The 19633-nt window shown below is 51.3% G+C and overlaps 2 protein-coding genes across 2 annotated transcripts in view; both read left to right on the top strand.

Annotated features, from left to right (window-relative positions):
• The window catches only part of LOC136942292 (fibulin-1-like), a 9591-nt gene extending 9559 nt beyond the window's left edge, over window positions 1-32 (top strand). Inside the window, exon 5 of the mRNA XM_067235141.1 lies at window positions 7-32. Within this exon, the coding sequence (XP_067091242.1) occupies window positions 7-32 (26 nt within the window). The remainder of the gene's footprint in view (window positions 1-6) is intronic.
• Window positions 33-64: 32 nt separating this feature from the next.
• fbln1 (fibulin 1) lies at window positions 65-18277 on the top strand (the record flags this gene model as incomplete). Its single annotated transcript, XM_067234322.1, is given in 9 exon segments — window positions 65-208; window positions 466-591; window positions 809-934; window positions 1384-1503; window positions 1608-1739; window positions 2395-2518; window positions 7477-7622; window positions 8381-8521; window positions 17530-18277. Coding segments are annotated over 9 exon segments (1199 nt in total), but the record flags the coding sequence as incomplete, so codon positions are not given.
• Window positions 18278-19633: the final 1356 nt, after the last annotated feature.

Below are 19633 nucleotides of genomic sequence, written 5' to 3'. Positions count from 1 at the left end.
TTTAAGACGGGCATTTAGAGGACCTGCCCTGACCTCTGCCTGACCTCTGACCTCTGACCCCCAGACATCAACGAGTGTCTGAGTCAGACCGGTCCGTGTCTCTCCGGGCAGACGTGCATAAACACAGTGGGCTCCTACACCTGCCAGCGCAACTCTGTCAACTGTGGCCGAGGCTACCACCTCAACGAGGAGGGCAACCGCTGTGTCGGTACGAAACACAGCTTCCTACGCGCACACACACACACACACACACAGACCACAGCTTCACACACACACACACACACAGACCACAGCTTCACACACACACACACACACACACACACACACACACACACACACACACACACACACACACACACACACACACACACACACACACACACACACACACACACACACGCACACAGACCACAGCTTCACACACACACACACACTTCTCTCACCTCCATGCCTCTCCTCTCCTAGACATCGATGAGTGTCAGGGTCCAGACGGGGCCTGTTCAGGCCATGGCTGCATCAACCTGGTGGGCTCGTTCCGCTGTGAGTGCAAGGCAGGCTACATCTTCAACAGCATCAGCCGTGTCTGCGAAGGTAACCGCTCTGCACCAATCAGGAGGCACCTCCACCAGCTGGGGTGTTTGGATGCTTTACTTTTAGGGCCTGTCTTTGGAAACCCGTTTCTGCCCCTGTGATCAGGCCTCAGCCGATGTGGTGCTCGCTCTCAACCAGTGAGCCCTTAGCTGGTGGCGTTTGACTTGTTTACTAAAATGATTGATCTTGTTCATTCGTTCTCCTGTGTGCATTTCAGATATCAACGAGTGCAGGCACTACCCTGGACGCCTCTGTGCCCACAAATGTGAGAACGTCCTGGGGTCCTACAAGTGCAGCTGCACCACAGGCTTCAAACTAACCAGCGACGGCAGGAACTGTGATGGTAACCACTTCCTGTGGCTGTTTGCTGTGGCCATAGATATATATAAATAACCATAACTTGCTCAATTTCCAACCGATTTTTAAACGGTTTGGTTTGTTATCAACGTCAGAGATGTCGTTATGCCACTGCTTACTTCTATTCTTAAAAAAACCCCAACATAATTATTCATAAGTATGCAGTGGCATAAAAATCGTAAAAAACGGTTGAAAATTGAGCAAGTTATGGTTATTTAAAAAGTAGATGTAGAACCAACACAATGTTATGGGTGAGCGAGTTGACTGTAGCAAGATGGCCGCCATGTGCGGACGTTCGACTCCGTTGGCCGGCAACACGGACGAGACATCTAGCCTTCATATATATATATGGCTGTGGCGATCTCCGATCTCGTCGTCACACCCATGTCATATCCTGTCTGAGGTGGTGCTGACCCCTCTCTCGCCCGTGTGCAGATGTGAACGAGTGTGAGAGCAATCCCTGCAGCCAGGAGTGTGCCAACGTCTACGGAACCTACCAGTGTTACTGTCGCCGCGGCTACCAGCTCAGCGACACCGACGGCGTCACCTGTGAAGGTGACCCCACCATTCGTCCGACGAGACGAAGAGCGAACACGAGAACCTTATAGTTTCAAGGTCAAACACCTCCTCCACCTTTGACCTTTGACCCCCTTCCCCAGATATCGACGAGTGCGCGCTGCCCACCGGAGGTCACATCTGCTCCTACCGATGCCACAACACTGCCGGAAGCTTCCACTGCACCTGCCCCGCGGCCGGCTACACCCTGGCCCCCAACGGACGCAACTGCCAGGGTAAGGTTTTTTCAAGATCTCTTTTTTGGCAGTTTTCATTCTTTATGAGATGGTGTGATGTGTGGGTCATGTGATATGTTGGTCATGTGATGTGTGGGTCATGTGATGTGTGGGTCATGTGATGTCGGTCATGTGATGTGTGGGTCATGTGATGTGTGGGTCATGTGACGTGTGGGTCATGTGATGTGTGGGTCATGTGATGTGTGCGTCATGTGATGTGTGGGTCATGTGACGTGTGGGTCATGTGATGTGTGGGTCATGTGATGTATGGGTCATGTGATGTGTGGGTCATGTGACGTGTGGGTCATGTGACGTGTGGGTCATGTGATGTGTGGGTCATGTGATGTGTTGGTCATGTGACGTGTGGGTCATGTGACGTGTGGGTCATGTGATGTGTGGGTCATGTGATGTGTGCGTCATGTGATGTATGGTTCATGTGATGTGTGGGTCGTGTGATGTGTGGGTCGTGTGATGTGTGGGTCGTGTGATGTGTGGGTCGTGTGATGTGTGGGTCATGTGACGTGTGGGTCATGTGACGTGTGGGTCATGTGACGTGTGGGTCATGTGACGTGTGGGTCATGTGACGTGTGGGTCATGTGACGTGTGGGTCATGTGACGTGTGGGTCATGTGCGTCTGCCTGGTTTCTCTCCCCAGACGTGGATGAGTGTGTGACGGGCACACACACCTGCTCCGAGACGGAGAGCTGCTTCAACGTGCAGGGGGGCTTCCGCTGCCTGGCCTTCGAGTGTCCGCCCAAATACCGCCGCTCTGGGGAGACGTGAGTACAGGGGGGGGTCACACACACCTCACACACACACACACACACACACACACAGCCACCGCAGCTGCAGTCAAGTGTGTGGAGAGGAAAGAGGTTCTTTTGGAGTCGGAACTCCAGGTCCGCTGGTGACAGTAGAGCACGACCCGAACCAGCGGTCCACAGCGGTCCAGATCTTCCCCTCTGAACAGCGTGCTGCATGACCAGTGTTGCTCCAGATCTAGCATGTTCCCACACACAGTGGACTGCACACAGAGATGCCTACAGACCCTCACATTTTCCAGAAGCTGTACAGGAATGCACTGTAGCTCCCAGTACAGTTCTTGCATGACCCTGCAGGGGGCAGTATGACACACGTATGCCTGGACATAGAGCACTGATTCAGACGGCCCACTTTGATGTGACTGAAATTCTTTCCACTCGCATGCCCAGCACGACCAACCCATTTTGTTTTTGTCTTGTCTTGTCTTCTGCTCTCTATCTGTCCCTCTGTCTTTCTTCACCCCTCTCCACCTCCCCCCCCCCACCCCTCCTTTGCAGTCGATGCGAGCGCTTGCTTTGCGATCAGACTAGCAGCGAGTGCCTGGCCATGCCTCTGAGAATAACCTACTACCCCCTCACGTTCCCCACCAACATCCCCGTGTTCACCCACGTCTTCCGCATGGGCCCCTCCAGCGTCGCCCCGGGCGACGAGGTCGACATCGCCATGGTGGGGGGAAACGAGGGCGGCTACTTCGTGACCGAGAGGGTGCCCTCCGGTGGCGTGATGTCGGTAGCGCGGGTCATCGCCCAGCCGCAGGACTTTGAGCTGACCCTGGAGCTGAAGCTGCGGCGCTTGGCGGCGGTCAGCAGCTACCTGGCTAAGGTCCTGGTGTTTGTGACCCAGGAGCAGCCCAGGGTTCCTTACAACACTCTGGAGGAGTGAGCGAGAGCAGGGATGACCGCAGTGCTCTCCAAACAGTAGCCGTGGTATTTAATCTGAGACACGTTTGGGCTTTAGGCACGAGCACAAGCTTTTAGGACCAATTTTTTTTCAGTCTTTTGTGGTTGGACATTTTCTTCTGAGAGATGGTGGTTTGAGAGTCACCCAGCAAGCTGCAGGTGAAATGGAATGTGTTTGTTTTGAGAAGTGTCTCGTGCTGACTCTAGGTGGCGCTCTGGGTCAGGGTAAGACATGAGGAAGTGTCCTAAGACTACGTATAATCGACTGGAATTGGATAATCACTGCATAGTGTAAAGTCTATAATCATACAGTGTCCTATGGTTTATGTGTTAAATGAATTGTTTTCTAATAAAACTCAGATGGGAGTAACAGGATCCATCTGGAAAGTTCTATAAAGGCAGTTTGTGGCTTAAACTAAGGATAGAACCAAACTTGAACTATATTAACCCATTATGTCGGACAGGGTAGAATGACAGTCTAGTTTGATAAATAACCAACTGATATCCCTTGGCCAACACTTTCTGTAGACAGCAATGTCAGTAGTTTACATAAACAAGATGATCTCAAACTGGACTCTCTAAATCTCTTCGTCAGCAGTTGATTTGCAGCATGGTTCTTCTGTAACAGACTGCATACGATCCTTCAGGAGATCATGTGACGGGCACAGATCCCACATCCTGCAGACCTGCTGATGTGAACCCAAGCTGACGAGGAGTCTTGACGGGAGTTAGAACTGAGAGAGTTACAGCCGATGAGATGTGTGTGTGTGTGTGTGTGTGTGGGTGTGTGTGTGTGTGTGTGTGGGTGTGGGTGGGTGGGTGGGTGGGTGTGTGTGTGTGTGGGTGTGTGGGTGTGGGTGGGAGGGAGGGTGTGTGTGTGTGTGTGTGTGGGTGGGTGGGTGGGTGTGTGTGTGTGTATGTGGGTGTGTGTGGGTGGGTGGGTGGGTGTGTGTGTGTAGGGGGCGGGGATTTGCAGCCAGGATACTGTATAAATAGTGTGCAATGTTAGCTCAGTGCCTGAGCCATGAAGCTTTTAATAACTGTAAATTCAAATGTCCCTGGTTCCTCCTGTAGCTGTCGGTGGAGTGAAGATGCACTTCTGCTCAAGCGAGGGCACAGGGGGGAGTTGGGGGGGGGGGAAGGAGGAGGGGGGGAGGAAGGAGGGGGGGGGTTGTCCTTAAAGTAAAAGAAACATGGCGGCACACTAGAGTTTTTTCCCTCTGTTTTGACAGTGAGTTATGGGGTTCTGGGTTCTGGCTGGTGGTCTGAGCGTTTTGTGGCGGCTGCAGCATCAGGGTGTGCAGGATGACTGATTCCCTGCTCTGTTTGTGTTGGGGAGTTATCAATGTGCCGACTATAAATAATAATGACCAAAAAAAGGAAAGGGCCCCTCTTGACCAGAGGACTGCGATCCAGCGGTCTGTTTGTCTTTCTGGGCTGGAGTGCTGGGAGGTGTCTCTGGGTCTCCACGGGCCTCCAGAACTGAGGAGCAAGGAGCAAGGAGGAGATCCAAGAATGTAAGATCCTTCTGTCACACACACACATATACACACACATATATACACAGGCACACACACCCATACAGGCATGCTCACATGTGCACACACACACACATGCACACACACACAGACACACACACACACACACACATACAGGCATGCGCTCACACATGCACACACACATACAGGCATGCCCACATATGCACACACACATACAGGCATGGCCACATATGCACACACCCTCGACACACACATGCATACACACAAGCACGGTGTAATTAGACCTCCACTTGCTTCCTTGCTTTGAAGTGCCCCTTCTGCTCCAGGGGGTAGTTCACCCTGGGTCATTATCTTCTCGTAAATCCACCCGCCAGCGCTCTCGCCCTCTCCCCCAGACCCCGCTGCCCGCGCCACATAGCCCGCCGTATTAGAAACTAAGAGAACATTTTGTGGCTTTGGCCTGAACCAAAACACTTGGACCCACCTGCTAATTGGTAATTACAAGCCCCTACCCGGCTGTGGCCTGCCTTCCTGTCAGGGTCTTCTCCCCTCCTGCGCCCCCTGAAAGAAGCGCGGTAACCCAAGCTGTTCTTGGGGTTAAGCTCTAGTCTATAGGTCCCCTGAGGAGAGGTTGAGCTGCAGGGGTTGTGAGTCACCGTGTGGCTATAGGGCAGCGGTGTGCATAAACTGGACCTATACATGGTAACCAGTCTGTTTTCATAACCTAAAATAGCCGTGTTTCAACTTGTGTCCATTTGAAGCTTGTCCCCAAAGCGTGCAACTGGAACAACTGCATCAGAAGTGGATTCATGTCGTGGTGGACTGTTCCTCCATCTGACTTTTAGACTTCTAATGATGGCTGCAGCAAGTCTGAATTGATGTTAAATATACTGCTTAAAAATAACTTTGGAAACAGAAACTTACATTTACATTTAGTCATTTAGCAGACGCTCTTATCCAGAGCGACTTACAGTAAGTACAGGGACATTCCCCCCCGAAGCAAGTAGGGTGAAGTCCCTTGCCCAAGGACACAACGTAATTTTGCACAGCCGGGAATCAAACTGCCAACCTTCAGATTACTAGCCCGACTCCCTTAACTTAAGTTACTATTAGTTACAACCCAACTACGTAGTACCTGTAGTGACCATTTGTAGGGGAAACATTAAGTTGTTCATTGAGTTATTAGTTAACAGATGAGCAAAGTAGGTTTTGTAAACTGCTGTTGTTTCTGAGCATGTGCAGAAGAGTTTCAGTGGATGCACTGTAGCAAAAGGCAGCCAATCATTGATTATCTCTACCAAAACAAGATCAATATTAACATCCGCTGACCCTGTCATCTGGGGTTATCTCGGTGTGTAATGACCTGAACATGTCAGGTGTGTGGGTGGCATCCGTCCTGCCTGGACCCCCCTGGCCCCCCTCCCGGCCCCCTTCCTGGCCCCCCTCCTGGACCTGCCACTGATTTGACTGTGAAATATACAAAGTCCTAACTTATCGTATGAGAGCAGCTCAGGCAGGAGGGCTCTGGGAGTTGTCTTGTCTTGTTCTTCACAATTTAGGAGTCTTTTATAAAAAACACTCGCCTCATAAATTCTCCTCAAGAGATTATCCAATACAGAGTTGGGGAGAGGGGGGTGCTCGACAAATCCAAATATTTTCTCCAACAGGTCGTGGATCATTTTCTCTGGGCTTGGTGGAGTGATTCCACCCTCCACACACACACACACACACACACACACACACACACACACACACACACACACACACACACACACACACACACACACACTAGTCAGTGCATCAGAAAACCATCAATGGCTAAAGCAGCAACCTGACTGCAATGGGATTTTTTCTGTTGCAGTTGTATTATTCTTCTCCTGCTACATGCAAATCAAATCCAATCCAAATGTATTTGTATAGCCCTTTTTACAAGCAATGTCACAGAGGGCTTCACATACGCCCATAGAACTGCCCCTCAACCACCCTAAACCCTCAAGCACATGCAGCCTGCTTGTTTGTGATGCCAGGACTACAATACCCAGCATCCCTGCTGGGTATGTGTTGTGGCCACTGGCCAGCTCCTCCAGACTGTGATGAGCTGTTCCCATGTTGGCCCGCTCACTGTGACCTCCAAAGGCAGGAGGCGGTTGGTTCCTGCGCTTTTTATCCCCTGAAAGGTCAAAGGTCGTGTGTCCTCCTTCTTTTTCTTTCTGTCTCATTTTCTCTCTTTCCTTCTATCTCTTTGTCTCTCTCTTTCTCTCCTTTCTTTCTTTCTCTTTCCTTCAATCTGTCTTTCTGTCTCTCTCTCCTCTCTCTCTCTCTCTCCCCTTCCCTCTCTTTCTCCTTCTCCCTCTCTCTCCCCTTCTCCCCCCCTCTCTCTCTCTCTCTCTCTCTCTCTCTCGCTCTCTCTCTCTCTTTCTCTCCCCTTCTCTCTCTCTCTCTCTCTCTCTCTCTCTCTCTCTCTCTCTTTTTCTCCCCTTCTCTCTCTCTCTCTCTCTGTCTCTCTCTCCCTCTCAGCAGGGCGAGGGTGGAGCGTTCTGACACCGTGCGCTGTGTGAAGTCCTGCCCGGCCAACGACATCAGCTGCGTCCTGGACCCGGTGCAGTCAGTCTCCCACACTGTCATCTCCATGCCGACCTTCAGGGAGTTCACCAAGCCGGAAGGTTAGAGGGGGCCGTTCTGACACACCACTGGGATTCTTCACGTGACGTGATGGAACTCTTACTGTGACATGATGTAACGCATGGAGCTGTGATAGGATTGATGTCAAATGTGCCTGATGGAAAGTGAGCAAAACCACAGGGGGTCGGTGTTCTGAGTAAGAAGTTATGTTACGTAATTCACCTCGGTTACACGGTCATAAACTTTCTTATAGAATAGAGAATACATATTATAATATTATATTATAATATAATATTCCTGTACATGCATTATAATACACCTTTTCCCCCTCAAAACTCGAAAAGGTTAGACATTCTTAACAGATATTTCACTCCAACCCTATCAAGCATTGGCGAGCCCTAAAAACCAATGAATGCCATATAGACTGGATATGAGTAACCACAGTAATCACACACAGACAGCCAGCACCAACCGCCTGCCTGCATGCGGTACACACTCCAGACACACTCATCCTCTTCTTCATGGGAAGTAGAGAGCTTGTCGTCTCTTCTAAGCCCCTCGTTGGGTAAAGGACTCGCAAGATTTCAACTGAACAGCGATATGTAGAAGCCTCAAGCCCACTGTGACTGGTCCTGCAAACAATAAATACATTTCATTTTTATTATCTTCCTCTACGGAAAACCGAAAAATAAAACAATTGGCGCAAGTCTCACAGCGCAATCCAGTCGTTGTTGTTATGGCGTGGGTAAGGCTCCGAGAGGCCTTTTCCTCCCTCTAACTGAAATCTTCTTCCTCACAGAGATCGTGTTCCTGAGGACCATGTCGCCGGCACACAGCTCCTCTCAGCTGGGAAGCAATGACATCGTCTTTGACATCCTGGAGGGCAACGTCCAGAACTCCTTCGACATCCTCAAGCGCTCCGAGCACGGCATGATCGTGGGTGAGTCGAGGTTCTGTCGCTCGTCTACAAGACCGACCCCATGTTGAGGTTCGGGTGACTTGGGCGAAAGCCGTCGTGGCAGATAACTATCCCAGGGTTCCCCACGCCCTCCCCCAGCCGCCCTGACTGGAAATGACATTTGCTCAGAGACATAAAGGTGGTTTTCTGACCTAATTCTGTATTACGAAAGGAGAGGGGAGGGAGGGATTTTTCAACCAAACCAAACACACATGTGTCTCTGTGTGAGTGCTCGGTTGAGGAGAAAAGAGAAGTCGCATGAAAGGCATGAAATTCTCTGTGAGGATGCTCACGTTTGACATGACCTGCGATGCTATTTGCAGTCTGGTGGCGTTTAGGAGCTGTCAGTGTGTCCCTTCACGTTGGCCCTGCCTGCGGCCTCGTCTATTGTTTGGTCCTCTGAGACAAATGAAGGTTTGTTCTTGTATTAAAGAACATTTAGCATCTGTTTTTTCCCTTTCTTGTGTCATTGCTTCCATGACAGGCCTTGTTGATAATTCTTTAGTTTTCTGTTCAACAACAACAAGCTCCCCCCCCCCCTTTACTGTTCATTGTGGGTAGCATTTTCACACAGGGATAGTACATGTAACTACTTTTCAACCAGTATCTCCCTCATGATTAATGATCAAACAGAGTTTATGGAAGAGAACATATCCATGGGTGTGGTACATGGTAGCCCAGCCCTGTCTTTAGCCCGGTGTTGACCCAGGGCTGCTGACAGTCTGTCAGGGAGCTGCATCGATGTCCAGGCCCAGAAGGGTGGGGGTGTGCTGGGCCTGAAGAGGTCATGTGCTGGCCTGGTCCTGTGCTGGCCTGGTCCTGTGCTGGCCTGGTCCAGTGCTGTTCTGGTCCTGTGCTGTCCTGGTCCTGTGCTGTTCTGGTCCTGTGCTGTCCTGGTCCTGTGCTGTTCTGGTCCTGTGCTGGCCTGGTCCTGTGCTGTTCTGGTCCTGTGCTGTCCTGGTCCTGTGCTGTCCTGGTCCTGTGCTGGCCTGGTCCTGTGCTGTCCTGGTCATGTGCTGTCCTGGTCCTGTGCTGTTCTGGTCCTGTGCTGTCCTGGTCCTGTGCTGTTCTGGTCCTGTGCTGGCCTGGTCCTGTGCTGTTCTGGTCCTGTGCTGTCCTGGTCCTGTGCTGTCCTGGTCCTGTGCTGGCCTGGTCCTGTGCTGTCCTGGTCATGTGCTGTCCTGGTCCTGTGCTGTTCTGGTCATGTGCTGTTCTGGTCCTGTGCTGGGAGACAGGCAGGGAGGCACTGGAGAGATGCGGGAGCCTGTGCTGATGGATGGAGGGATGGTCGGCCAGGGAACATCTGTCTCTGTAGAACAGATGGAGAGGGAGAGAGAGGGGGGAGGGAGGGAGAGAGAGAGGGAGGGAGGGAGGGGGCGAGGGGGTGAGGGAGGGAGAGAGAGAGAGAGAGAGAGAGAGAGAGAGAGAGAGAGAGAGAGAGAGAGAGAGAGAGAGAGAGAGAGAGAGAGGGGTGAACATGGGGGAGAAAGGCAGCCCAAATGTCATCAACTCCCAGGCTGCGCACACGCAAGTGTTCATGGTTCCACACGAGGAAACAGCCCAGCGAGCAGATGCACCAAGTCTGCTGAAACGACACGCCACAGTGACGCAAAGTTAAAATGGTGTCAATTTAACCGAACTGCAGATGTAGTTGTTGTTGATGACAGAGACCGGAAAGCAACAAAGAAAAATGTGAAAGAGACAGCTTTCCTCAGAGACAGAGAGAGATAGGAAGGCAAAGGAAGCGATGAGAGAGTCTGAGTGAGAGAGGGAGAGGGGATCTGTTCAGAAGTAATCTAGAGCCCTGCGCTTCATGTGGTTAAACGCATTGTTCCATTTCCCCCACCAGGACTCTAGGCCTCACCCAGCATTAGAGCGCTTTACCAGGAAACCACATGAAAGGCCTCGCTGCCCTCCTCACAAGGAGAGACTTCTCTCCCAAACTCACTGGATGCTGATTGGATGCAGCTCTCGCATGGCCACAGAAGTCAGCCATACAGAGTGTCGCTCTTGTTCAGGCTATGGTCAGCGGCTTGCCTGCTTCTAGCACACTGTCTGCCATGACTGCATTAACCAATCCAAGTTCACAACAACATGGTTCTTTGTCGGCTGCTGGCTAACTGGAGGCTGTGGATGTATCAGTTCTGAAAGCTAATATCTTTGGCCGCTATTAGTCTCTTTAATGGCCTTGGCATATTTAGGTGCTTACCACAACTTTGAGAGATCAAACCTAATAGTTTGTCTTTTCCATTCGTTGATTCTATTTCAGCCTTCTCTCTCTCCCTCTACACCGCTCCCTCTCTCTTTCTCTCTTTCTCTCTCGCTCTCTCGCTCTCTCGCTCTCACACTCACACACACACTCACACACTCACACACTCACACTCGCACACAAATACAGATAGTCTGTGTCTTACGCTATACCTCCTCACCACACACGAGAAGAGACACCCATGGCCTGGCCGTCTATCTCTGTCTTAAAGGAGGATTTTCCTAGTCCTGACAGCTGACAGCCTGCTGCATCTGTTCAAACACCACATGCCTTCACTGCCTGGAGAGCGCGATTGCAACCAATCAAACCCTCAGAATCCTATGACTACTATCATACCGTTACCTACGACCACACAGAATCTGTCTCGCACCACTCCAGGTACAGGCTTGGTGGACGGTCGACCGCAGCTCAGTGTCGTCACGACAAAGACAACAGCTCTGACATTTCTGACGTGCGTTCGGAAAAGCAAACAGCAGAGGAATGCGATCCTCACACCCTCACTGGCGTCCACTTCTGATTAGCACAGGTTGTTTGAAGAGGGATGAAAACGGGATGATTGATTCTGGCAGTCAGCTGGTGGACAAATGAGTTCTTTGAAAACAATCGTTGTGTGGTTTTCTCCCAGGGAGCAGGTGATGGCTGCTTCACGGGGGTTTCCCCACACGAGGCACGCTGCAGATCGGCGGTCTCCGATCTGACAGAGCTGGTAGATTCTCCTGATCCATTTTCTTCCCTCAAAGGGACACGTGTGGGGACCAATATTGTCTTTGACCAGCGCCCAGTGAAGGCATGGTGTGCGTGGAGTGAGATCATTTCAGGCTCCTTTGAAAAGACTGAGAAGTAGCAGGGACTCATGCTGGCTTGAGATGCAGCGGATGTAGTGACAGTGAAGGATGAGGCTGGAAACCATGGAAACCATCCCTCTGACCACCGTGAATGAGTGGAAGGGAGCCAACAGCCAACCCAAGCGTCCTCACAAGCTTTGGGTGAACTGAGGTATCATGGATTATGCATTAACTGTAAGGTCCACGGCCAACATCCAGACGCCGCAGACAAATTCCGACCATTTTAAGAAGCAGGTATAAATACGCTCTTGTGGTCAGCAGCCTCTCTATTGCTGAATGCCTTTTTAGGATGTCATTGGCATGGGGGTGACAGGTGGGTAGTCACACTGACAGAAGCAATGAACACTCTGTCTTCGGTCTGGTACTGGATGTCTCTATGGTCGTCTCCGGAGCCTTCCACAAGAGAAGGAGGAATGTAGGCCTGGTGTGTTAGATGTTAGCAGGGCGCTAAAGAGACACTGTGGGGATTCTGGCTGGCGTGGCGCAGCTTGAAAGAGTTAGAGTTAGCATGGTTTGGAAATTTGAGCTAGTTTTAGCCTAGTGTGGTAGACAGTGTTAGTGATAGCATGTGGACCATTAGTTGTGTATGCCTAGCCCAGTGGCCTAGCCCAGCGGCCTAGTACAGCAGCCTAGCCCAGCAGCCTAGCTCAGCGACCTAGCCCACCGGCCTAGCCCACCGGCCTAGCCCAGCGGCCTAGCCCAGCGGCCTAGTACAGCAGCCTAGCCCAGCGACCTAGCCCACCGGCCTAGCCCAGCGACCTAGCCCACCGGCCTAGCCCAGCAGCCTAGCCCAGCGACCTAGCCCAGCGGCCTAGCCCAGCGGCCTAGTCCAGCGGCCTATCCCAGCGGCCTATTACAGCGGCCTAGTCCGGCAGCCTAGCCCAGCGACCTAGCCCACTGGCCTAGCCCACCGGCCTAGCCCAGTGGCCTAGCCCAGCGACCTAGCCCAGCGGCCTAGCCCAGCGGCCTAGCCCGGCAGCCTAACATGTGTCTCGAGAGGCTGTAATTCATGACATGACTTCAGCAGGCCCACCCGAACGTGCCAAACCCATGACAAATCCCTGCCTGTCACTGAGGAGATTAGCATGGCTAATCAAAACAATGTCTTCTCCACCCGACCACTCCACAACTCCACAGCCAAACACACAACGCCTTCCCAGGTTGGTCTACAAGAATCCTTAGATGGTAGATAGTGTCAAACACACATAAACAGAGTGAATTCCATCCTATTTTGCTGAGGAATTGTCTTCACTTGCCAGATGTAGTTATGCATTTCTCTCCCAACCTATGATGGTCTCTTGATTTGTATTCACTAATTCATTGCCAGTCCGCACCTTTCTGTAGTTGTCTGCTTGCTTTATCTTGTTATTTTATTATTTATTACCTTCATCATGCCAACAACGATAACATATTAAAACTTTATTAAGAATGCCCCCCTCCCCTTTACATTTATCAAAAATGAATCCAAAAAGCATTCCCTCCAACATGTGTGCAAGCTGGTGAGACTGCACACGAAAGTCCAGAAAAATACAACAGTGTCTTTCTTCGCTCTAATTTCATATAATTTTAATGTCAGATTCTTTAAATACATTGTTTTCTTTCCCCGAGTTCTGCTTCTCGGTGAAGGCTTTAGAACTAGAAGGTCTATTGTAATGCGATCTGAAGGTCACGGTTATGGGGAATGTCACATGACGTGTCATCACCGCTATCCTATCACACAACCACTGGACAGGAAGTTCAGGAAAAGAAGCAACCTTTCCCCCTCTGGCAGCCTTCCTGTGATGTCACAACCCACGCCACCGACACCGTCCCAATGCCGACCCACGGCTCATCTGAGAGAGATCTGTAACTATGACTCATCGCTAATTGACCTTAAAATACCAAACCACACGTGGCTGGCCTTTCAGAAAGGGCTCCGTTCGGGGCTCCCGTTCCTCTTTGGAGTGGTCAAGAGGTTGTTTGGACAGCCTGGCCGTACCCCGGCCAATCACAGACCAGCAGCCAGTCCTTACCAAAAACACAAGGCATCTAGCCCGTGCTTTAAGGTCCTCCGACCAAAAGTCCCGTATCTTCGGCCTTTCTGTCGGAGGAACGCCACTAGTTCCACCGGGCTCCCGCCCAATGGTTTCCCTTCAGCGAGCACACATTGTGCCGCTTGTAGCGTGTCATTATGCAGGTCTGTGGCGAGGCCAGCGCATACTTTTCATTTGTCTATGGTGTTAAACCCGCTCATTTGGGATTTAGTCATACACTTCCTTGCTGAGTTTTAGAAACCAGAAAGCCCTGAAATTGTACTGTTTACATGTAACCCTTCAATATTGTAGCTCTTTCAGCCGTAGAGGATGACAAATGGCTTTTGGCATTTGCTTCGCTTTGTTTTGTGGCAGTGTCTCCACTACCACCATGCATTTAAGGCTATTTTCTACTTACCGGCTGTTTTATGGTGTGGCAGAATGTTCTGGAGGAACAGGGAGTTTGTTCAGCTGTGTGTTTGATTAGGCGGAGGGGTCACCTCTCCTCCCTGGAACAGATACCTCAGAGGACTGGAACAGCTCTCTCCAGGCCACAGTGTTTCCCCCTGTCACAGCTGGGTCTCCTCGGGATATCAGCGATCCTCTTGGAAGAGATCACATCAGGAAGAGAGCACATCAGGAAGAGAGCACATCAGGAAGAGAGCACATCAGGAAGAGACATCAGGAAGAGATCACATCAGGAAGAGAGCACATCAGGAAGAGATCACATCAGGAAGAGAGCACATCAGGAAGAGAGCACATCAGGAACAGAGCACATCAGGAAGAGAGCACATCAGGAAGAGAGCACATCAGGAAGAGAGCACATCAGGAAGAGATCACATCAGGAAGAGAGCACATCAGGAAGAGATCACATCAGGAAGAGAGCACATCAGGAAGAGAGCACATCAGTAAGAGAGCACATCAGGAAGAGAGCCCATCAGGAAGAGACATCAGGAAGAGATCACATCAGGAAGAGACATCAGGAAGAGACAACAGGAAGTGACATCAGGAAGTTAGGTCGTCAGCTTTTCATGTTGTTGTTGTTTACGTTGAGTCTCAGGTGATGACGGTGTCTCGTCCGTATGAGCTGACCTGTTACTGCACAGTGTGCGCTCACGGCCTTCTCCTCACCTCAGCACTGCTCCTGCACACTCAATGAAACGAGCTCATTATGTGGTTGGTGGTTTCACCTCAGGTTCACTGGGAGTACGCTGAGCCCAGCTGTCGCTGCACGCGCTCTCCCTTCACCCAGGGAACAGCACTGAGCTGCGGATGCTAGGGCTGCTCAAGCAAAGAGCCACCATGGGAAACACCTTCTGCAGGACCTGCATGTGCAAACGAGACTTCTCTGTTCTCCGCATTGCCAACCAACGTTCTGTTAAGCTAATTACACTTGGGAGGTTTGGCCTTAAACGTCTCACAAATCATGCCACCCCATATTTGAGCTAATAGGGGAAAAGCAATACGCTACCTGAACCATTAGGTCATTGAATTAGCTCAATTGAGACCCCACATGTGTCCAACCACATTAGAAACATCTAGATTTTGATGAGTTCAGTGTCAAGAGTGCATGAGTTCGTGCACACTGTGAGAAGCATCCCAACTAGGGACACTAGCAGCAGTATTTTACTGTGCATGGAATTGTTTGTGATTTATTTATGAAGTAACATCATCCATTTGACTGCTTTTCATTGTGTCCTTGCAAGACCGCGACCGCAACGCAGCCTCACTTGACCCTGATTATGGAACGCTTTTAGGACCTCTATTGGATTTAAATTCACATTTATGATCTGAAACCATCACTCTATTTCCAATAAAAAAGGCCTAGTGTGGACTGAAATCCATCCCATATCCCCATCCTTCCCAGCGGGCCCGACCGGACTCGTAATGATACGTTGCTTTGTGTTTTTGCACTCATCTTCGTTCTCTCCCTCGTCCAATATCGAACCCCATGAACTGTGCGACATGAAGGCGTCTGCATGGTGAACTCGATGAACTTGGTTAATTTATGTTGTCTGGGACTTTATTGTCCTTTCACAATAAGAGTCTCGTCGGAAGCGTCCCATGCACAGTGTTCACCGTGTCAGTGTGTCTTGCTCCTGACAGAGCCCAGTATCCTGCCACCTCCACTTACTGGTAACTGGGGGGGAAAAAGTCAAACCCTAATCTTTTTTCCACGTCCTTCTTACTTTTTTTTCTGAACATGATGTCCTGCTGTCGCTAGGTTCACACAGGGGCTCTTGCTCGACGGCGGCGCTGACGGTTTGGAAACAATAAAAGCCTGGTCTTGCTCGCGCTCTGCCGAGAGTCACTACGCAACCAGAGTCCCATAACACCAAAACAAGAGGGCAACCCTGATGCAGAAAAGGGCCCCCCATTCCCCTCCTCACACGGTTATCTTCTGGAATCTTCTGTGTGGTCACAACGATCCAGGCCTTGAAGGAGATGTGGAGGGAGGGGAGGGAGGGAGGGGCTGCAGTCTCCTACGGCTTGCTGTTCGGGAGTTCAAGATGGATTCTTGAAGGAATGCCTCCCTGGCTGTATCGCGTGACTGGGACTGCTCCTCGTCGTCGAACACATGGGACTCATTTACCCTCGTAGGCCACAGCGACGGTGCCACAAACAAGCCCCCTCGGAAAGGAGAGAGAAGAAAAGAGGAGGCGAGGGATGAGGAGGAGCATCGTCTGTCTCTCACAGGACGCTGCGGCCCCCGTGGCGGCCCCGTGGTGCACGGGACCGAATGGCTCTAACTGGTTCAAGTAGCTCACGGAGACGGCCTCATCATCTACACGTCATCACGTGTCACGTCGTCTTGATGTCAGTTTGACTCGAGCGATAGTTATTTATCACTGAAGTGTGTGATTCGTGTTACTTTTTGTAACTCGGAAAAGTCGACCCATCCCAAATACCTGGCTTGAACTGCACTGCTGCTACATCAAAGTGTGAGCAAAAGAGAAGGGAGGGATCGGGGGAGAGTGAGGGAGGGAGAGAGGGGGGGAACGCACGGTTGGAGGAGTGCAGGGAGATCGTGCTGCCTGGCTGCGCTCGGGGGCTGATGTCTGTTCAAACAGAACGGAGACGAGATGTCACCAGCCCTCCTGGGAGAACAGGCCCGCTGACAGCCTGTGTAAACACTGCCGCTTTGTCGCCCTGTAATCGCATGTTCACTTGAAGAGAGCTTCCAACAAATTCCTCAAGTGTTTGGTCATTCTTGGGCTCTTAGTTGTGATGTGTTTTACACCAGCAGTGCCATGACGAAGGGAGGGATGCATCCTCTCTCCTCTAAGGTGGAGGAAGAGAGGGGAGGGGAGGGAGGGGAGGGAGAGGAGGGAGAGGAGGGAGAGGAGGGAGAGGAGGGAGAGGAGGGAGAGGAGGGAGAGGAGGGGAGGGGAGGGGTGGGGAGGGAGAGGAGGGAGGGAGGGAGTGAAGGGAGGGGAGGGAGGGAGGGATGCATCCTCTCTCCTCTAAGGTGGAGGAAGAGAGGGGAGGGGAGGGGAGGGAGGGATGCATCCTCTCTCCTCTAAGGTGGAGGAAGAGAGGGGAGGGGAGGGGCGGGGAGGGAGGGAGGGAGGGAAGGTCAGTCATGTGAGGAGAACTTAGACTCATCTCTGTGCGTGAAGCCAGCTCGCCACCAGGCACTGGTTAGCAGCGCTGGCCTGAACGTCAGAAGACATTTACACAACCCCCTTCTCGTTTCGTAACGGCAGATGATCCAGCAGAATCCCTAACGGTCTTCCCGTGTGATTTGAGATCTGAGTCTGTGAGTTAACAAAGTGTGCTTCCGAACGACCGACCGGTCCCACCGACCGCTCACACCGTGACTTACACACCTGGTGTTTCTCTCTCTGTGTGTTCTTTCTTCAGGGGTGGTCCGGCAGGTGAAACCGCTGATCGGACCCATGGACCTGGCGTTGAAGCTGACCATGAACTACGTCAACGCGGGGGTGGTGTCCCACAGGAACATGGTCATCGTCCACATCTTCGTGTCAGAGTTCTGGTTCTGAGCGGAGGTTGGCTGCTCGCTTCAGCCGCGGTGTTCCCTGTCTGAAGATGTCCACTCTCTGCGTCTCCAGTATTCTCTGTGTCAGCGCGGCTTTAACCTCCGGGATCACCTCAGACAGAGGATGCCATGAAGGATGCCCAAGTGGCAAAGTTCAAGTAAATGACACACACACAGACACGCGCACACACCCTGACATGCACACACACACACATACACACACACACACACACAAAAACACAATTTATGGAGGTTGTAAAGAAGAGAGACAAGACACAGAAGCATGATCCCTCAAACACAACTGTTCTTCACCTATGCTTAATCGGATGAAAACAAACCACTAGCTGCTTGGAAACCTTGTTTATGGAAACAAAGCACTTATCTCTGAGGTTAAGTCTTCTACTGCATCTGGCTACCAGAGCTACATGAGACGACACCTTATATACTGTGCTGTCATGTTCAAGATTAAATATCCAAGATGTAATGTGAATAGAAATTGCATGTATTAAGTTGGAGTGATAAAATAGTTGAATGTAATACTCTTATCCATATACAGGTTTGTCTTTCATTTTATTCTAACTGTATGCTTTGCATATAGAGCTATTATAATAAACAGTCTTATTTTTAAAAGCGTCTTCCTATTCTTCTATTAGAAGCTTTATATGTGCCGAAATAGATGTTCTTACAGTCCATGTTGAACATGTTGAGGCCCAAGACACACTGGGTATCTCCTAAGACTTCCTCTGACAGCGATTGACTGATTGTACATCCACGTTTAGTGAAGCAATTTCATTAAAAATAAAAATAAAATTAAAGGGGGGGGGGGGGGGGGGGGGGCATTTATCATGCTTTGTTGGACGGTTTGTTAGTTAAGATTGACAGGAAAGGCAAGGAGAGAGGGGAAGACATGCAGCAAAGGGCTCAATTCAAACCCAGGTAAGACCTCAGCCTACACGGTAGGCGCACCTATAAGGTGAGCTAGCGGGGAAATCCACCGAGGACGTTTTAAGTGAAGGACATGGGGGAAGCGACCCTCCAACAACCTCCTGCCACCGTGATGAGGGAAGGGCAAGGAGGAGGTGAAGAGGACCTGTCCTGACCCAGCAGCCACACAGCTCATGTGTCAGTGAGCCAGATCTCCTCTCTCCCTCAGCCAGGGAACAGCACACACACACAGTCACTGATCACTGATGCCAGTCATGCTCCGACTGCGGAGCTGCAATCCTCACTGCGGCCGTGCCCAATCAGAGCCCCCCGGCGCTTCAAAGACAGTGAGTGGGGAAGGGGGGGGGGCATCCGACAGGACTGCAACCTGTCGCAGGTCGGATGGTACCACTGAGAGTGAGGGGCATTCTGGGAGGAGGAAGTAGAAAGGAACAGGTCAGCCTTGCGGGTGACATGACAAGGGGAAGATGTGTGTGGTGGTACGTTTTGATGCGCGTACATGTGTGTCTGTGTGTATGTGTGTGTGTCTGTGGTTGTGTGTGTGTGTCTGTGTGTGTATGTGTCTGTGTACTTCAAAACCCATCTGCCATCAGCCCCCTCTGCATTCACTCCTACGAGTCTTGTTTGGCTGCTCTCTCAGGAGCCTGAGTGCCCGTGGAAGCGAGCACAGGAGGAAACATGCTCAGTCCTGTCTGAAGCTGGTCCTGACCTGCAGACTGTGGGAAGACATGACCAAGTCCAGAAGGCTGGCTGACAGACTGGACGTCAGACTGGACACGGACAGCAGGACATGCCAGGGCCTCCAGCAGTCCCTGCAGCACCACCAAACCACACACAAGTGCTGGGGACAAATGATCAACCCTCTCCAGTCAGACGACTCCTCTCCGGAGCCAGGAGGGAGCTGTTCAGGCTGGAAGGCCCAGCTTGTGACTCACCCCCTGGGCCTGGTGAGTGGACCCTGTGGTAACGAGAGGAGCCAACCTGTTTGTTTGTGTTCTGGGCTGTGGCACGATGGTGTGGGGG

The sequence above is a fragment of the Osmerus mordax genome, chromosome 4, assembly GCF_038355195.1.
Source record: "Osmerus mordax isolate fOsmMor3 chromosome 4, fOsmMor3.pri, whole genome shotgun sequence".
Lineage (NCBI taxonomy): Eukaryota > Metazoa > Chordata > Actinopteri > Osmeriformes > Osmeridae > Osmerus > Osmerus mordax.
This window is presented reverse-complemented; position numbering and strand designations above follow the sequence as displayed.